At 45.6% G+C, this 18,692-nt stretch overlaps 1 protein-coding gene across 1 annotated transcript in view; it reads left to right on the top strand.

Annotated features, from left to right (window-relative positions):
• Positions 1-2,291: 2,291 nt before the first annotated feature.
• Positions 2,292-18,692, top strand: part of LOC127585034 (hepatic lectin-like) — a 29,400-nt gene continuing 12,999 nt past the window's right edge. The window contains exons 1-7 of the mRNA XM_052042159.1: positions 2,292-2,312; positions 2,807-2,926; positions 4,444-4,563; positions 5,977-6,048; positions 10,688-10,759; positions 15,039-15,190; positions 18,292-18,401. Of these exons, the coding sequence (XP_051898119.1) occupies positions 6,039-6,048; positions 10,688-10,759; positions 15,039-15,190; positions 18,292-18,401 (344 nt within the window). The 5' untranslated portion in view covers positions 2,292-2,312; positions 2,807-2,926; positions 4,444-4,563; positions 5,977-6,038. The remainder of the gene's footprint in view (positions 2,313-2,806; positions 2,927-4,443; positions 4,564-5,976; positions 6,049-10,687; positions 10,760-15,038; positions 15,191-18,291; positions 18,402-18,692) is intronic.

Genomic DNA, 18,692 nt, shown 5'->3' on the forward strand with positions numbered 1-18,692 from the left:
CCAGTTTACAACCTCTCCATGGATACCTAGTGTCTGATCCTTCTGAACTAACCTCCCATGTGGGACCTTGTCAACGGCCTTACTAAAGTCCATGTAGACAACATCCACAGCCTTTCCTTCATCTACTTAATGGGTAACTTCTTCAAAAAGCTCTACAAGATTCTTTAAACACGATGGACCACGCACAAAGCCATGTTGACTATCCTTAATCAGCCCTTGGCTATCCAAATACTTGTACTCCCAATCTCTCAGAACACCTTCCAATAATTTACCTACTACTGATGTCAGGTTCATTGGCCTGTAATTACCTGGTTTACTTTTAGAGCCTTTTTTAAACAATGGAACAACATGAGCTACCCTCCAGTCCTCCAGCACCGCACCCGTGGCTAAGGACATTTTAAATATATCTGCCAGGGCCCCTGAAATTTGTACACTAGTTTCTCTCAAGGTCCGAGGATATATCTTATCAGGTCTGGGGGATTTATCTACCTTTGTTCACTGTATGGCAGCAAGCACCTCCTTCTGCTTAATCTCTATATGTTCCATGACACTAGTGCTTGTTTCCCTTCCTTCCATATCCTCTATGCCAGTTTCCTGAGTAAATACTGATGCAAAAAAAAAACTGTTTAAGATCTCCCCCATCTCCTGAGGCTCCACACATTGAAGACTGCTCTGATCATCTAGGGGACCAATTTTGTCCCTTACTATCCTTTTACTCTTAATATACTTATAGAAACCCCTCAAGTTTACCTTCACATTATCCGCCAAAGCAACCTCATGCCATTTTTTGCCTTCCTGATTTCCTTTTTTAGAATTTTCTTACATTTTCTTTACTTTTCAAGTACCTCATTTGGTCCTAGTTGCCTATACCTGCCATACACCTCTCTCTTTTTCTTCACCAGATCGCCAATATCCCTTGAAAACCAAGGTTCCCTATGCTTGTTAACTTTCCCTTTAATCCTGGCAGGAAGATGCAAACTACACTCTCAAAATTTCGCCTTTGAATTCACTTACTGAACACATCCTTGCCAGAAAACAACTTATCCCAATCCACTCTTCCTAGATCCTTTCTCATTTCCACAAAATTGGCCTTTCTTCAATTTAGAACCTGAACTTGAGGACCAGACCTAACTTTATCCATAATTAACTTGAAACTAATGACATTATGTCACTGAACCCAAAATGTTCACCTACACATACTTCTGTCACCTGACCTGACTGGTTCCCTAATAGGAGATCAAGTATTGCATTCTCTCTCGTTGGTACCTCTATATATTGATTTAGAAAACTTTCCTGAACACATTTGACAAATTCCAAATCATCCAGCACTTCCACAGTGTGGGAGTACAAGCAATATGTGGAAAGTTAAAAACCCCTGCTATTACAACTTCCTGTTTCTTACATCGGTCTGCTATCTCTCTGCAGATTTGCTCCTCCAATTCTCTCTGACTATTGGGCGGTCTATAATACAACCCTATTAGTGTGGTCACACACTTCCCGTTCCTCAGTTCCACCCATATGGCCTCTATAGACGAGCCTTCCGGGCTGTCCTGTCTACACACAGCTGTGATATTTTCCCTGAGTGTAACACCACTCCTCCCCTTTCATCCCTCCCCCTCTATCACATCTGAAACAACGGAACCCCGGAACATTAAGCTGCCAGTCCCGCCCCTCCTGCAACCAAGTCTCACTACAGCAAGAATGTCGTAATCCTACGTGCCAATCCAAGCCCTAAACTCATCTGCCTTACCTACAGTACTCCTTGCATTGAAATAGTTGCAACTGAGAATATTTCTATTATGTACAACCCATTGATTTCTGTCGATACCTGCAGTCCACGCATGACCTTTATCCTCCTCCAGCTCACTATCTGCTCACTCTGGTTCCCCTCCCCCTGATAATCTAGTTTATACGCCCGGAGCAGACTGACTGATCACTCGGACTCTCCGGCCCAGGGCATTACCACTTGAACCACACGGACAGGAAAGATTCAGAAGGTTATGGGCCAAACGCTGGCAAATGGGACTAGATTGGTTGGGCATCCTCATCGGCATGGACCAGTCGGGCCGAAGGGCCTGTTTCCGTGCGGTCCGACTCTATGTCGCTATCTAAAGGCAGAAGTTATTGCATTTCATTAAATTCGGCAAAACAAGTTTCGAGTTGTGAGGTCTACCACGGAATACTGAAAGTACAGCATGAGGAACGGTATGAGACCAGAAGCTACATATCTCTAACTCCCTCTAACAAGTTCCTCAAAGTCAAGGAGATCTTCCCGCTGAGAACTGAGCTAACGGACGATTATGAAAATATCAGTGACTTTCGCACGATAAACAGGGTGGAGACCGATTTCAGCCGGAAAAGCTGAAGCCAGATTTCATCACTGAATTAATGTTTATCGTAGTTTTCAAGTTCCAGTGAACAAGCTGGAACTTTCAGTAACTTTCCGATACGTTAGCAAAGGAGGCTGGAGAAGGGATGGGAATATGTTGATGAGAAAGGAAAGATATGAGGGCGTGCGCTTTGTTCCGTCAACCTTGAGCTCACCTGAGCGACTGACACATTGGGTCGGTTGTATGTAACTTGCAACAGATCCACGTCCTTCTCAGTTCGAAATCTAACCTGCTCTGGCTAAAGGTTCTTAAAACAAAGATTTGTGGTTTTGGATAGTTCAAAATTCCGCTGTTGTCAACAGCACTTGGCGCCTCTGCACCTTCGCCAGGTCTTGAACGAGGAAAGGTTTAGAGTCTGTTTCGCTGGATTATTCCCTTTCGTACTTTCAGTGATGACTTTCACTTGTACTTTGCAGAACATAGAGTCCGACCAGCGGAGCCTGTCCGAAGAAATCTCTCACCCCTGGTAATCTACACTTTCTTGGTTCTCGGCATCCTGCTGTTGGTTCTGAATCTCGCGATTACAGTTACGCTGAGTAAGTTTAAACGTAGAATCTTGTTCTGCAATATCAGTTCTAAAATAAAGACTTAAAATGTTGGGACCATTCAGCAGGTTGTACAGCATCTGTAGACAGAGAAGCAGTTAACGTTTCAGGTCGAAGATCCCACATCAAAACTGAGAAAGAGAGGAAATAAATTCGTCTTGGTAGCAGCCAAGATGGGAGGGGACAATAGATGAAGTACACAGCATTTCTATGATGGGGTTAAATAACGCAACTATTAAGTGCACGCTAAAACTACTTTGTCCATGTACTTCTGTTGCTAATGTTGGAAAGCCTAATATGTACTGCAATATGTATCATTGACATCCCAGAGAATGTAAAGGAACTCCACTCCGGTCGCTGGAGATAGAGGGATGGGTACAGACCCCGTGACAATGATTGTTCTGTCTTAAAGATCTCTGGCTACCTGAGTGTAGGTGCAGCGATTCCCATCCAAAGGCACCAAAAGCACCTTAAAGATAGTGGTACAGTATTAAAGGGCGAGCCGCTGGGTCCCTTCTTAATGTAACTTTTCACCTGGGGTCCTACAAATAGTGGTTGCGCACACACGTTCACAGAGGTCTGCATGAAATCCCTCAGTCTGAGAACACGTTTAGGGTGGGTTTAACTGACTGACCACTCTGACTCTCCGGCCCAGGGCATTACCACTTAAAACACACGGACAGGAAAGATTCAGAAGGTTATGGGCCAAACGCTGACAAATGGGACTAGATTGGTTGGGCATCCTCATCGGCATGGACCAGTCGGGCCGAAGGGCCTGTTTCCGTGCTATACGACTCTATGTCTCTATCTAAAAGCAGAAGTTATTGCATTTCATTAATTTCAGCAAAACAAGTTTCGAGTTGTGAGGTCTACCACGGAATACTGAAAGTACAGCATGAGGAACGGTGTGAGACCAGAAGCTACATATCTCTAACTCCCTCTAACAAGTTCCTTAAAGTCAGGGAGATCTTCCAGCTGAGAACATGGAGCTAACGGACGATTATGAAAATATCAGTGAGCTTCGCACGATAAACAGGGTGGAGACCGATTTCAGCCGGAAAAGCTGAAGCCAGATTTCATCACTGAATTAATGTTTATCGTAGTTTTCAAGTTCCAGTGAACAAGCTGGACCTTTCAGTAACTTTCCGATACGTTAGCAAAAGTGGCTGGAGAAGGGATGGGAAAATGTTGATGAGAAAGGAAAGATATGAGGGCGTGCGCTTTGTTCCGTCAACCTTGAGCTCACCTGAGCGACTGACACATTGGGTCGGTTGTATGTAACTTGCAACAGATCCACGTCCTTCTCAGTTCGAAATCTAACCTGCTCTGGCTAAAGGTTCTTAAAACAAAGATATGTGGTTTTGGATAGTTCAAAATTCCGCTGTTGTCAACAGCACTTGGCGCCTCTGCACCTTCGCCAGGTCTTGAACGAGGAAAGGTTTAGAGTCTGTTTCGCTGGATTATTCCCTTTCGTACTTTCAGTGATGACTTTCACTTGTACTTTGCAGAACATAGAGTCCGACCAGCGGAGCCTGTCCGAAGAAATCTCTCACCCCTGGTAATCTACACTTTCTTGGTTCTCGGCATCCTGCTGTTGGTTCTGAATCTCGCGATTACAGTTACGCTGAGTAAGTTTAAACGTAGAATCTTGTTCTGCAATATCAGTTCTAAAATAAAGACTTAAAATGTTGGGACCATTCAGCAGGTTGTACAGCATCTGTGGACAGAGAAGCAGTTAACGTTTCAGGTCGAAGATCCCACATCAAAACTGAGAAAGAGAGGAAATAAATTCGTCTTGGTAGCAGCCAAGATGGGAGGGGACAATAGATGAAGTACACAGCATTTCTATGATGGGGTTAAATAACGCAACTATTAAGTGCACGCTAAAACTGCTTTGTGTGCTCTGTTGCTAATGTTGGAAAACCAAGATACTTTTCTCGTCTCGCAGACGCTGCGTTTTTGCAACATACTCGGGTTTCACCTCAAATTTCCAGCATATGTATTTTTTCAATGTTAAAAGCTGATTGTGGATTGTGCATGAATCAGTAAACATCAACATGGAGTAAAGACATTTATTCAGTGGTGGTGAAGAATAGTGGTTTGTTATAAAGTATTCCGTGCAGACGGCGGGATAATGTCAAAGGAAACCTAGGATTAAGCTGAGTACCTGGCGATTCAAAACTTCACAAACATTTTCTCCAGAGTAACAGATCCGAATTTCTGCTCAACCACGATCATTTCTCCAACATATTTGTTCATTTTCTGATTTCCCTTGTCTCACCGCTCCCAGTGTGAAACTGCACTGGTCACTTTACTGCTCAAATCCTCCTTCTGATCCGGCAGTAACTGTCGACTGTGCTCTCTGCCAAAATTAAAGGAATAATCTTAAAAGAGAGTAGCAGATAACGCGAACCAGCTCTGCCCCTTAGGAATCCGCTTCCAGACCTTCTCCAGGTGAGTGACGCCTATTAATCCAAACACTTGTTTGCAGCCCTTTTATTGATCTTCCAGTCATGCTGCCATGTCGGTGGGGTGGGGGGGGGGGGCGGTGGGGGGAGCCGTGGCCCAGGTGGTAGGGGAAGGGATTTGTCAGACGTCGTTCCGCCACACGTTGTATGTGGTGCCTGTGGGTAGAGTTACAGTAATCTCAGCAGAGGATGGCGGAGTGTGGCAGTGGGGAAGGGGGGCTGACTTTCTGTTGGTAACACAGATCACAGTCTCCACAGAAACTTCACAATAAAGAGCGAGTACATTCTGTCCAATGTGTCCGCAATAGTGGTAAGAGCGTTATCCAGCCTCATCCCAACTTGCAGCCCGAGATCATGGCTCTTGGAATACCGTCCCAATGATTGTTCGTATTTACTGGGTTTATCCCCACACGTTATTTTGAACAAGGGCGCAATGATTGCAATTGTCCAGGTCCTCAAATCTGCACAAGCTGTGGACTTCAGGTGGACGAGAGAAGGAGCCAGGAGTGTCGGATTCGGGTTAAATTCATTGAGAAATGGGGCCCCACAATCTAAACTGTTGCCTCTCTTCAGTTGCAGGAAACTTTGAGAAGACCAGCAAACAACTCGCTGAACTTAAAGCTGAGATTTCAGGGATGAGAGAGGGTACGTTTAGTATCATCAGAGAGACCGTTCTTCTCCAATTAAATCCCCAGGAAACTGTCTGAATGGTGAACGTGGAAACGGGCGGTGGGGATGGGAATGGTGGACGGGGGTACGGGGGGTGGGGGGGGGGGAGGCGTGGGGTAGTATTGATTTCGTCCCAACTACTGATTCTGAAATTCCGTTGGGATTCCAGTTGGGAATCGTTGGGATTGTTGAATGCGTTCAGAATTTCTGCGACTCCCGTCACTTCAAGCAGTGAGTTCCAGACTCGCCCACTCGCTGAGTGAGAGGTTCTTCCTGAGTCCCTCTCTAATCGTAACAATTACCTGAAATCAGCGCACCCTGGTTTCAGACTTCTTGACTGTCAATTGGAGGAAAGAATTCTCCCGGGATTCCAGCAACGGGGGGAGAGGTGGATATGAGGAGAGGGAGAGACGGCGCTCCCCTGCGAACAACCGGGGCGGTTAATGCAACTTCTTGGACTTTCTTGATTGCCCTTTGTGATCCCATGTGCGTTCATTATGAGGGGAATTTAAAGAGTCAAGTCTACCCTTGAACAATGCCCACATTTCCAGTCAGCGTCACGACCTCTCGAATGAACATGGGTGAACAGGTGGGGTATTAAGGATAAAAGTTTGGGACAACGCCATCCGGCCAGCTGGCGCACACCGGCTCCATGTAAGTTCAATCGACTCAGACCAATCCCCTGTCCTTTCTCGACAACACTGTAAATCATTTCCTTTAAGGGCTCCCATTTAATAGCACAATCCTGGCAGTACATTCCAGACACGAACCACTCACTGAAAGAAGAAAATTGCTATTGGTATTGGTTTATTATTGTCACTTGGACCGAAGTACAATGAAAAGCTTGTCTTACAAACAGATCGTACAGATCAATTCATTACACAGTGCAGTTACATTGCGTCAGTACAGAGTGCATTGATGTAGTACAGGTAAAAACAATAACAGTACAGAGCAACGTGTCAGATCTACAGAGAAAGTGCAGTGCAATAAGGTGCGAGGTTACAGCAAGGTAGATCGTGAGGTCATAGTCCATCTCATTGTATAAGGGAACTGTTCAATAGTCTTATCACAGTGGGGTAGAAGCTGTCCTTAAGTCTGGTGGTACGTGCCCTCAGGCTCTTGTATCTTCTACCCGATGGGAGAGGAGAGAAGAGAGAATGTCCTGGGTGGGTGGGGTCTATGATTATGCTGGCTGCTTCACCAAGGCAGCGAGAGGTAAAGACCAAGGAGGGGAGGCTGGTGTCTGTAATGTGCTGGGCTGTGTCCACAACTCTCTGCAGTTTCTTGCGGTCCTGGGCAGAGCAGTTGCCATACCAAGCCATGATACATCCAGATAGGATGGTTTTTATGGTGCATCTGTAAAAGTTGGTGAGAGTCAAAGGGGACAAACCAAATTTCTTTAGCCTCCTAAGGAAGTAGAGGAGCTGGTGAGCTGTCTTGGCCATGGCTTCTACGTGATTTGACCAGGACAGGTTGTTGGTGATGTTCACTCCCGGGAACTCAAAGCTCTCAACCCTCTTGACCTCAGCATCATTGATGTAGACAGGTGCATCTACACCACCCCCTTTCCTGAAGTCAATGACCAGCTCTTTTGTTTTTTTTAACATTGAGGGCAAGGTTGTTGTCATGAAGGAATTTCTACAGGAAATAAGGAAAATGCAGGATAGATATATTCCAAGAAAAAAGTTTTTGAATGGAAAAAAGGCACAGATGTGGATAACGAGAGAGGTGAAGGCTAAAATAAAAGCAAAAGGGGCGGTGTACAAAGAAGCAAACATTAGTGGGAAAACAGAAGACTGGGAAGCTTTTAAAAACCTGCAGAGAGAAACTAAGAAGGTCATTAGGAAAGAAAAGATGAATTATGAAAGGAAGTTGGAGGATAACATTTGAAAAGATACTAAGAGTTTTTTTTAAATACATAAGGAGTAAAAGAGAGACACGGGTTGATATAGGACCAATTGATAATGGTGCAGGAGATATTATAATGGATGATAGAGAGATGGCAGAGGAATTGAATGAATATTTTGCATCGGTCTTCACCGTGGAGGACATCAGCAATGTGCCGGTTAGTCAGGAGTCTCACAAAATGGAACTGAGTTCAGTTAAGATTACTAGGGAGAAGGTGCTAAGAAAACTAAATGGGATAAAGACTGATAAGTCTCCCAGACCGGATGAGGTGCATCCCCGGGTTCTGAAGGAGGTGGCTTTAGAGATAGCTAAGGCATTGGTGATAATTTTCCAGGAATCGATAGATTCTGGCATGGTTCCGGAGGACTGGAGGGTCACAAATGTAGTTCCGCTGTATAAGAAAGGAGGGAGGCAGCATAAAGGAAATTACAGACCTATTAGTCTGACGTCAGTGGTGGGAAAGTTATTCGAATCTATCCTCAAGGATGGGGTTACGGAATAGGCAAGATAGGTCCTAGCCAACATGGTTTTGTGAAGGGAAGATCCTGCCTGACCAACCTATTGGAGTTTTTTGAAGAAATCACAGGTAGGGTGGATAAGGGAGAGGAGGTAGATGTTGTGTATTTAGACTTTCAAAAGGCCTTCAATAAGATGCCTCATAAGAGACTGATTAGTAAGATGAGAGGTCATGGAATTACGGGTAGGATAATAGAATGGGTGGAGCATTGGCTGGTTGGCAGGAAGCAAAGAGTGGAAATAAAAGGATCTAGTTCTGGTTGGCTACCGGTTACTAGTGGTGTGCCGCAGGCGTCGGTGTTGGGGCCGCTCCTTTTTACCTTGTACATTAACGATTTGGATGATGGAATAAATGGTTTCGTGGCTAAGTTTGCGGATGACACCAAGATAGGTGGAGGAGTAGGGAGTATTGAGGAGATAGGAAAGTTGCAGAGAGACCTAGACAGTTTAGGAGAATGGGCAAGGAAATGGCAGATGAGATTCAATGTTGAGAAATGTGCAGTTGTACACTTTGGAAGAAGAAATAAGCAGGCAGATTATTATCTAGAAGGAGAGAAAATTCAAAGTACGGAAGTACAAAGGGACTTTGGGGTACTCGTGCAGGATACCTTAAAGGTTAACCACCAGGTCGGATTGGTGGTAAAGAAAGCGAATGCTATGTTTGCATTCATTTCGAGAGGTATAGTGTATAAAAGTAAGGAAGTGTTGATGAGGCTCTACGGGGCACTAGTGAAGCCTCATTTGGAATACTGTGCGCAGTTTTGGGCCCCACATCTTAGGAAGGATGTGCTGATGTTGGAGAGGGTTCAGAGGAGATTTACGAGGATGATTCCAGGAATTAAAGAGCTTACGTATGATGAGCATTTGGACTGTACTCACTGGAGTACAGAAGAATGAGAGGGGACCTCATAGCGACATTTAAAATGTTGATAGGAAAGGACAGAGTAAGTGTGGCTAGGCTGTTTCGCTTGGTGGGTGAGTCCAGAGGGCACAATCTTAGAATTAGAGGGTACAGTTTCAAAACAGAGATGAGGAAAAATTTCTTTAGCCAGAGGGTGGTGAATTTGTGTAACTCCTTGCCACGTACAGCAGTGGAGGCCAGATCAGTGGGGGCATTCAAAGAGGAGATAGATAGATATCTAAATAGTCAGGATATGGGGATAAGGCCGGAAATTGGGATTAGAATAGGTTTCCCCGCCCCCCATTCCCCACTTCTCATTTCTTTTTTTTTCCCTTTTCCTTGGAGCAGACTTGATGGGCCAAATGGCCTGCTTCTGCTCCCTTGTCTTGTGATCTTGTAACACCATTCCACTAAGCTCTCTATCTCCTTCCTGTACTCTGACTCATCGTTGTTTGAGATATGGCCTAAAACGGTGGTATCATCCGCAAACTTGTAGATAGAGTTAGAGCAGAATCTGGCCACACAGTCATGAGTGTATAGGGAGTAGAGTAGAGGGCTGAGGACGCAGCCTTGTGGGGCACCAGTGTTGAGAATAATTGTGCCAGATGTATTGCTGTCTATCCTCACTGATTGCGGTCTGTTCGTTAGAAAGTCAAGGATCCAGTTACAGAGGGAGGTGTTGCGTCCTAGGTCTCGGAGTTTGCTGACAACCTTACTTGGGATTATTGTATTGAAGGCAGAGCTGTAGCCAATAAACAATAGTCTAACATATGTGTCTTTACTATCCAGATGCTCCAGAGCTGAGTGTAGGGCCAGAGAGATGGCATGCTACTGTTTCATGTTACTTTGGCGCTTTTACCAGCCACCTTCATTCTCTGCCCCCACTACTTCATCAATGTTCTGTCCATGATGCTACAGTCCTATTGTTCCCTGGGTTAGGATCTTGTTGGCAAACCCACAATGCGGCAGCTCATCAAACGCCTTGCAAATTCCACAAGCACCTGATCAACTGCATGCCCCTCAGTTGTTTGTTCATCTGCAATCAGTCTTCCCGTGGTAGGACCACCCGTGATCATCTCGAACTTTCCCAAACTTCAACTAATGGTTCTGTATTTACTGGGTTTATCCCCACACGTTATTTTGAACAAGGGCGTAATGATTGCAATTGTCCAGGTCCTCAAATCTGCACAAGCTGTGGACTTCAGGTGGACAAGGAGCCAGGAGTGTCAGATCAGGATCAAATTCATTGTGAAATGGGGCCCCACAATCTAAACTGTTGCCTCTCTTCAGTTACAGGAAACTTTGAGAATACCAGCAAAGAATTCGCTGAACTTCAAGCTGAGATTTCAGGGCTGAGAGAGGGTACGTTTAGTATCATCAGAGAGACCGTTCTTCTCCAATTAATCACCAGGAAACCGTCTGAATGGTGAACATGGAAACGGGCAGTGGGGGGGAGGGGGCGGAGGGAGAAGCGTTGATCCCGTCCGAACTACTGATTTTGAAATCCCATTGTGGAGGAACCTGGAAGTGGAGGACATGCTGACAATACAATTGCTTGGATTAGTTTGAATCGGAGACACCAGTAATGTGAGAGTGAACGGTGCCTGTGATTTCAGTTTTGTGCTCATTATGAGGGGAGTTAAAGAGCGAGGTCCGACCTTGGTCTGAGACCCCCGAGCACACTTTGCTCAGGGGTTAGGATTTCTGGCCTAATTTTCTGGGACCCTCTGCTGTCTGAGAGCAGTGACCGATTAATGGTGAGGTTATGACTTTCCATATGACCGGTGCCCACGGGCAGGATCACGACCTTGCTCAAGAGAATTGCCCACAGGCTCACCCATGGTCAGGTCAGGAGATGTCGTGTCTGAGTGGGCTGTGGCAGCAGCAAAAGATGAAGGGGTATTGGGGTTGGAGGGGAAAGGGAAAGGCGCCGCTTCCATCCAAACCCCTCCGCTCAGGTATATTGCCTGGTGTCTCCGATGGCCAAGTGTCGCCAGGAACCGCTGGAGATGAGGGGGGACCTGACAGAATTATATAAGATGATGCGAGGTATTGATTGGGTAGATAGTCAGAGGCTTTTCCCCAGGGCTGAAATGGTTACCACAAGAGGACACAGGTTTAAGGTGCTGGGGAATAGGTATAGGGGAGATGTCAGGGGTAAGTTTTTTACTCAGAGAGTGGTGAGTGTGTGGAATGGGCTGCCGGCAACGGTGGTGGAGGCGGATACGATAGGGTCTTTTAAGAGACTCTTGGATAGGTACATGGAGCTGAGAAAAATAGAGGGCTATGGGTCTCTAAGGCAGGGACATGATCGGCAGAGCTTTGTAGGCCGAAGGGCCTGAATTGTGCTGTAGGTTTTCTATGTTCTATGTTCTAAAACGTTGAACATAACTTGGGTTTTAATTTTCTCTTGGCCTGCCAATGGTTTGACAATGTTTACAATAAACATTAACCAACAAACACAAGACTATATTTAAAGCATCAATTTATCCCTCTGTTCCTCTTTCTTCCTGTGTGTCCCTGGGTTCTCTGAATGTCATCTCTTGAACCTCGGTACGTTTCACATTCAGCCCGGTTCCATATTCAACCAGGCAGGCAACAACAACAACAACTTTGATTTACGTCACATCCCAACGCTCTCACAGTTGGGAGGAGGGGTGCTCGCAAGTGATAAAGAAGTGAGAGTCAATTTCCAGCATGGGCGCAGTGAGCCGAATAACCTCCCCCAAACCAAAACCTTATGTGATTCTCTGATTAAAACCTTGGTCAGAGAGATCCTAAAAGGGCGTGTCCAAGGGAGCAGGAGGCAAAGAGGATGGGAGGTTTAACCTGGTCAGCTGACGATCAGGTTTGGAGTACTTCAGCACGGAAATGGGCCCTTCGGCTCAACGGGTCCATGCCGACCAAGTTTTCTACCTGAGCTAATCCCATTCCCCTCGTTTGGCCCATATCTCTCTGAACCTTTCCTGTCCATGTACCTCTCCAAATGTCTTTTAAATGTTGTAATTGTGGCCACCTCTACCACTTCCTCTGGCAGGTCGTTCCGTACATCCATTGCCCTCAGGGTGAAAAAGGTAGCCCTCAGATCCCTTTTAAATCTTTCCCCTCTCACCTTAAACCTATGCCCTCTAGCTTTAGACTCTCCTACCCTGGGAAAAGTACTGTCACCATTCTCCATATATGTGCTACACATGATTTTCTAAATGTCTATAAAGTCACTCTTCAGCCTTCTGCACTCCATGAGAAAAGAGTCCCATCCTACCCTGTCTCTCCTCATACCTCAAGCCCTCCAGTGCTGGTAACATTCTTGCGAATAACTTCTGCACCCTCTCTAGATTCACGACATCCTTCCAATACCCAGGTGATTAGGACTGCACACAGTATTCCAAGGGTGGTCTCAGCATCCTCTTGTATATCTGTAACACGGCGTCCCAATATCTGTACTCAATATCCTGCTCAACGAAGACGAGTGTGCCAAGCACCTTCTTCACCATCCTGTCTACTTCTGTCCCTACTTTCAGAGAACAATGGACCGGTACCCGAAGGTCCCTCTGTTCTACAACACTTTCTAGGGCCCTACCATTCACTTTGTAAGTCCTGCCGTGGCTTAACTTACCAAAGTATAACACATCACACTTGTCCAAGATAAATTCCATTTTCCTTTCTCTGGCCAACTTTCCAAGTTGGTATACAGATAACCTTATAAACACAGATAACCCTCTTCACTCTCCACTACACCATTAAACTTGGTGTCATTGGCAAATTTACTGGACATGTTGCCAATGTTGCCATCCAAATCGTTAATATAGATGGCAGAGGACAGTGGACCCAGCTCCAATCCCTGCAGCAAAACACCGGTCACTGGTCTCCAATCTGAAACACATGCCTCCATTTTTGTCTAATTGGCTAGCTCCCTCTGGAGTCAATGTGATCCAAGCTTCCAGATCAGCCTACCACGTGGGGCCTTGTCAAACACTTTGCTGAAGTTCATGTAGACCACGTCTCTTGGTATTGGTATTGGTTTATTCTTGTCACATGTACCAAGGTACAGTGAAATATTTGTCTTACATACCGTTCGTACAGATCAATTCATTACACAGAGCATTGAGGTAGAACAGGGTAAAATAAAACAGAATACTGCTCTGCCCTTGTTACTCCTCTTGGTACCTCTTGAAAAAAACTCAATCAAATTCATCAGACCCAATTTTTCATGCACAAAGACATGCTGATTGTCCCTAAGCTGCTCTTGTCTTTCCAAATGCTGGCAGACTCTGTCCCTCACAATCCCCTCCAGTAACTTCCCCACCTTTGATGTTAGGCTTGCTGGCCTGTAGTTCCCTGACTTGTCTTTGCAGCCTTTCTTGAATAAAGGTACAGCATTAGCCACCTTCCAGTCATCCAGTACCTCACATGTGGCTAAGGAAGATACAAATATCTGTAACGGCACTGTAGCATAGTGGTTAGCACAATGCTTTACAGCGCCAGCGACCTGGGTTCAAATCCGGCCACTGTCTGTAAGGAGTTTGTACGTTCTCCCCGTGTCTGTGTGGGTTTCCTCCGGGTGCTCCAGTTTCCTCCCACATTCCAAAGACGTAGGGGTTAGGAAGTTGTGGGCATGCTATGTTGGCGCCGGAAGCGTGGCGACACTTGCGGGTTGCCCCCCAAAAATCACTACGCAAAAGATGTATTTCACTGTGTGTTTCGATGTACATGTAGCAAATAAAAATCTTATCTTACTTTATCTTATAAGAGGGGCTCCCGAAATTTCCTCCCTGGTTTCTCACAGTGTCCTAGGATACACTTGGTCAGGCCCCCAGGTACATTTCCCTTTACCTTATCAGCCAGGGCTGTTTGTACCCTCTTTTTTGTCCTCTTGAGTTCCCTTTTAAATGAATTTTTAAATCACGATGGATTCGCGTGATGCTAGTTGCCCACACCTGGAACACAACTTTTTCCTGACCAGAGCCTCAATATCCTTCGTTAACTGAGGTTCTCTAACCCTGCCAGTCTTGCCCTTCACTCTAACAGAAAAATGCTGTCCCTAAACTCTCTGTATCTTACTTTTAAAAGTCTCCCACTTGCCAGCCGTCTGCACAGCCAGCTGTGAAAAGCCAGCTCTGCTAATCAATCTTTGCAGTTCCATGTCTAATACCCTCTAAGTGTGCCTTTCTCGAAACTAGAAATTTTGATCACCTCTTCAAAAAATGCAATCTGGTAGTTTCCACTGGTAACAAATTCAAAACAGCGCTTAGACAAGTTGCCAGAGTTGGAGGATGGCAGACATCTCCGAGGGTATTCAACAGGAGGAAGTTATGGAGGACTGAGGGTGTGAGGCCATGTCGGGGTTGGGTCACGAGGATGAGAAGTTTGAAACTTGGGTCTTATCTGCACAGGAGCTGATGAAGGTCAATGAGCCCTGGGGTTAGTAGGGGCCGGGAATTTATGTGAGTTCAATACGAGAACAAATTTGATTGGCGAGGTCCCTTTTAGATGTGCAATGTGGGGACTTTTTATGGTTTAGATTGTACCTACAAAATAATATGTAAGTATGTTCCACATGGAAAATTTGTGTGAGAAAGGAGAATTACAAGGATTCGCGATGCCACAGGTTTATCTGACTTGCGTTTAAATGTCTCCACAGATCTGTCTCTTATCCCACCTTTCAACCAATGGAGACTATTCAATAAAAGGCTTCATTTCTTCTCATCAACTAAACAAACGTGGACTGAAGCTCAAAAATTCTGTGCCTCAATGAATTCCCAGCTTGTGGTCATTCACAGTACAACGGAGCAGGTAGGAGCAATTTGATCATTAAATGCACTTATATTTTGGTCTTATTTAGGTGTACAATCCCATATTCATTCTATGTTGAAAATAAGAAGGGTTTGATAGACATTCGCACTGCTAATGCATTAAAGGCTAGAACAATTATTCCAACCCAAAGGATCAAAGTAAAAGTAACTGAGAGGTGGCATTGTGCAGATGCTGCCCTCTGAAGCTACAATGAGGCATAGCAGGACGTTTCTCTGCAGGGATGATCCTCTCTGCAACAACCAGATCCAGGGAACATTTTGCCTGATCACTTACTGCATGACAGACAACATAGTACATTGAGTGGTTTGCACGGGAAAAGGCCCTTCAGCCCATGATGTCTACACCGACAGTGGTGCCAAATTAAGCCTTACATCTGTCTGCATGTGGTCTTTATCTATCACTTCCCTGCCTGTTAATGTGACTGTCCAAAAGCCAATCAAACCGCTGCAATCTTACAAATCAGCCCACCGATATTTTCATCCAAATCAGTTATATCACAGAGGTCTCAGTACCAATCCTTATGGAATACAACTGTCACAGGCCTCCAGTCAGAATGACACCCTTCCACCAGGACCCTCTTGTCATCTATGGCCCAGCTGATTTTCAATCCAATCAACCAAGTCTCCATGAATCCCATCTGTCTTAATCTTCTGCGGCAGTCTACCATGAGGAACATTGTCAAAGCTACAGTAAAGTCCATGTAGACAACATCCACTGCCCTACCCTCATCTATCACCCTCATCTATCACCTTCATTGCCTCCTCAGAAAAACTCACTCAAGTTTGTGAAACACGACCTTCCCCTCACCAAGCTATGCTGACTACCCCAATAAGTCTATGTTTTTCCAGATGTAATTAAATCCCATTTCTAAGAATGCTCTCCAGTCATTTCTCTGCCACTGATGCGAGGCTCACCGATTTACAATTTAACTGGTTGGACTCAACTTCCCATCTTAAACAGAGGAACAATTTTCGCTGTTCTGCAGACCTCTGGGACCTCGCCTGTGGCTAAGGAGGATACAAAGATCCCTGTCATGGCCACAGCAATCTCTCTTTTGCTCCTCTCAATAACCTAGAGTAGAACCCATCAGGCGTGCTTAGTATTGGTATTGGTTTAGCTTTAAATTAAATTTTTAAAATTTTATTTACAGCATGGTAACAGGCCCTTCCAGCCCAACGAGTCCGCGCCGCCCATTTTAAACCCCCAAATTAACCTACCCGTACGTCTTTAGAATGTGGGAGGAAACCGGAGTACCCGGAGGAAACCCACGCAGACACGGGAGAACGTACAAACTCCTTACAGACAATGACCGGAATCAAACCCTGATCGCTGGCGCTGTAGTAGCATTGCGCTAACCGCTACGCTACCATGTCACTTGTACCAAGGTACAGTGATAAACTTGCCTTGCATACCGATTGTATGGGTCAATTCATTACACAGTGCACTTACATTGAGTTAGTACAGGGTTCATTGATGTAGTGCAGGTAAAAATAATAACAGTACAGAGTAAAGTGTCACAGCTACAGAGGAAGTGCAGTGCAGATAGACACTAGGGTGCAAAGTCACAACAAGGTAGATTGTGAGGTTAAGAGTCCATCTCATCATATAAGGGAACCGTTCAATAGTCTTATCACAGTGGGATAGAAGCTGTCCTTAAGCCTGGTGGTACGTGCCCTCAGGCTCCTGTATCTTCTGCCTGATGTGAGAGGGAAGAAGAGAGAATGACCCGGGTGGATGGGGTCTCTGCTTATGCTGGCTACTTCACCAAGACAGCAAGAGATAAAGACCATGGAGGGGGGGTTGGTTTCCATCACGCTTGGCTGTGTCCACAACTCTCTGCAGTTTCTTGCGGTCTTGAGTAGAACAGTTGCCTTACCAAGCTGCGATGCATCCAGATAGGGTGCTTTCTATGGTGCATCGGTAAAAGCTGGTGAGTGTCAAAAGGGACGTACCGAATTTCTTTAGCATCCTGAGGAAGTAGAGGCGCTGGTGAGCTTTCTTGGCCGTGGCTTCTACATGATTGGACCACGACAGGCTATTGATGATGTTCATTCCTAGGAACTTGAACCTCGCCTACCCTTCAACCCCCTGTCCTTGAGTGGTCCTCCCCATTCCATAGTTACCCACTTGTTTTTAATGTATGTAGGAAATGCCTTGGAATTCTCCTCAATCCTGCTCGCCAAGGATATTTCAAGGCCCCATTTAGCCCTCCTGATTCACTGTTTAATTTCTCTCTTGCTCATTTATATTCCTCAAAAGGCCTGTCTGATCTTAACTTCCGAAAACTTACACATGCTTCCTTTCTCTTTTTGACTCAATTTGCAACATCTCTTGTCAATACCTATCATCTCTCGACAAGATTTGCTGCCCAGCAGCAAAGCTAACAGTGAAATCCAGCCTGGGCTAAACATGAAAACTGCTTGGAAACACGAGTGACTGCAGATGCCAGAATCTGGAGCAACAAACAAGATGCTGGAGGTACTCAGTGGATCGAGCAGCATCTGTGGGAGGAAAGGAACTGTCACCGTTTCAGGTCCAAGTTGCTCCAAGTTCCAACACTTCTAGTCTCTTGCATCTCCAGTGTACTGCTCCACTGCAAAGTTCATTTCAAAGTATGCCAACTTTGAAGAAGTCTTCCGCCTCCCAGTCCTGATGGAGGATTTCCACCCGGAACGTCGGCAATTCTTTTCCTCCCACAGATGGTGTTCGACCCGCCAAATTCTCCAGAAGATTGTGTGTTGCATTGAAGCTGCTTTTCTGCACCTCAACATCACATTAGTGCAGGTCAGAGTTGTGTAATGGAACAAGAATAGAACATCTGAGCATTCTCAATGGGCCGAATCAAAGCAGCTTCCGCGACTCATGGCTCTTTGGGTAGGGCACTCATGGGGTATTGGAGACTGGGAGCAGGTTCTATCAATTGCAGACCCTTTTATATCGATGCCAGACCAAATCTGCTACTTTCGTAAAGCTTATCACGGTAAATGGCTGAGTTGATAGGTGCTGGACAAACAGCCTTTAGTCGTGTCACTCACACAGGGAAATCTGTTCATGTGGCCACACTGTTATTTACCCAACAGGAATATATCCAGCAGAATACAAACCGCGAGCATTGGATTGGACTCCATGACACTGCTGAAGAAGGGACCTGGCGCTGGGTGGATGGCACGGATTATGCTTCAAATGTCAAGTGAGTGTTGTTTTGTATCCCACAGTGAGGAAGTTCCACCTAGGTCAGCAATGATCTTCCTTTATTTCAGAGTTATGTGCAGTCTGTATGATGTCGCCCTGTGCCGTTGGCACTCAGCTTACACCCCACCCCCTTCCTTTCCCAGAAACATTTTCTTTTTCCATTCCTTTCCTTACCTGCCCCACCAAACTGGCCTCCTCTTATCTCGACTCCATCTCGTCCCCCGGTCCAGTCCCTTCCCACCTACATCTGTGACACCTCACGTGCTCTCCAGCTCTTCGACAACTTTCA

This window comes from Pristis pectinata, chromosome 31 (genome assembly GCF_009764475.1).
Source record: "Pristis pectinata isolate sPriPec2 chromosome 31, sPriPec2.1.pri, whole genome shotgun sequence".
Taxonomy (NCBI): domain Eukaryota; kingdom Metazoa; phylum Chordata; class Chondrichthyes; order Rhinopristiformes; family Pristidae; genus Pristis; species Pristis pectinata.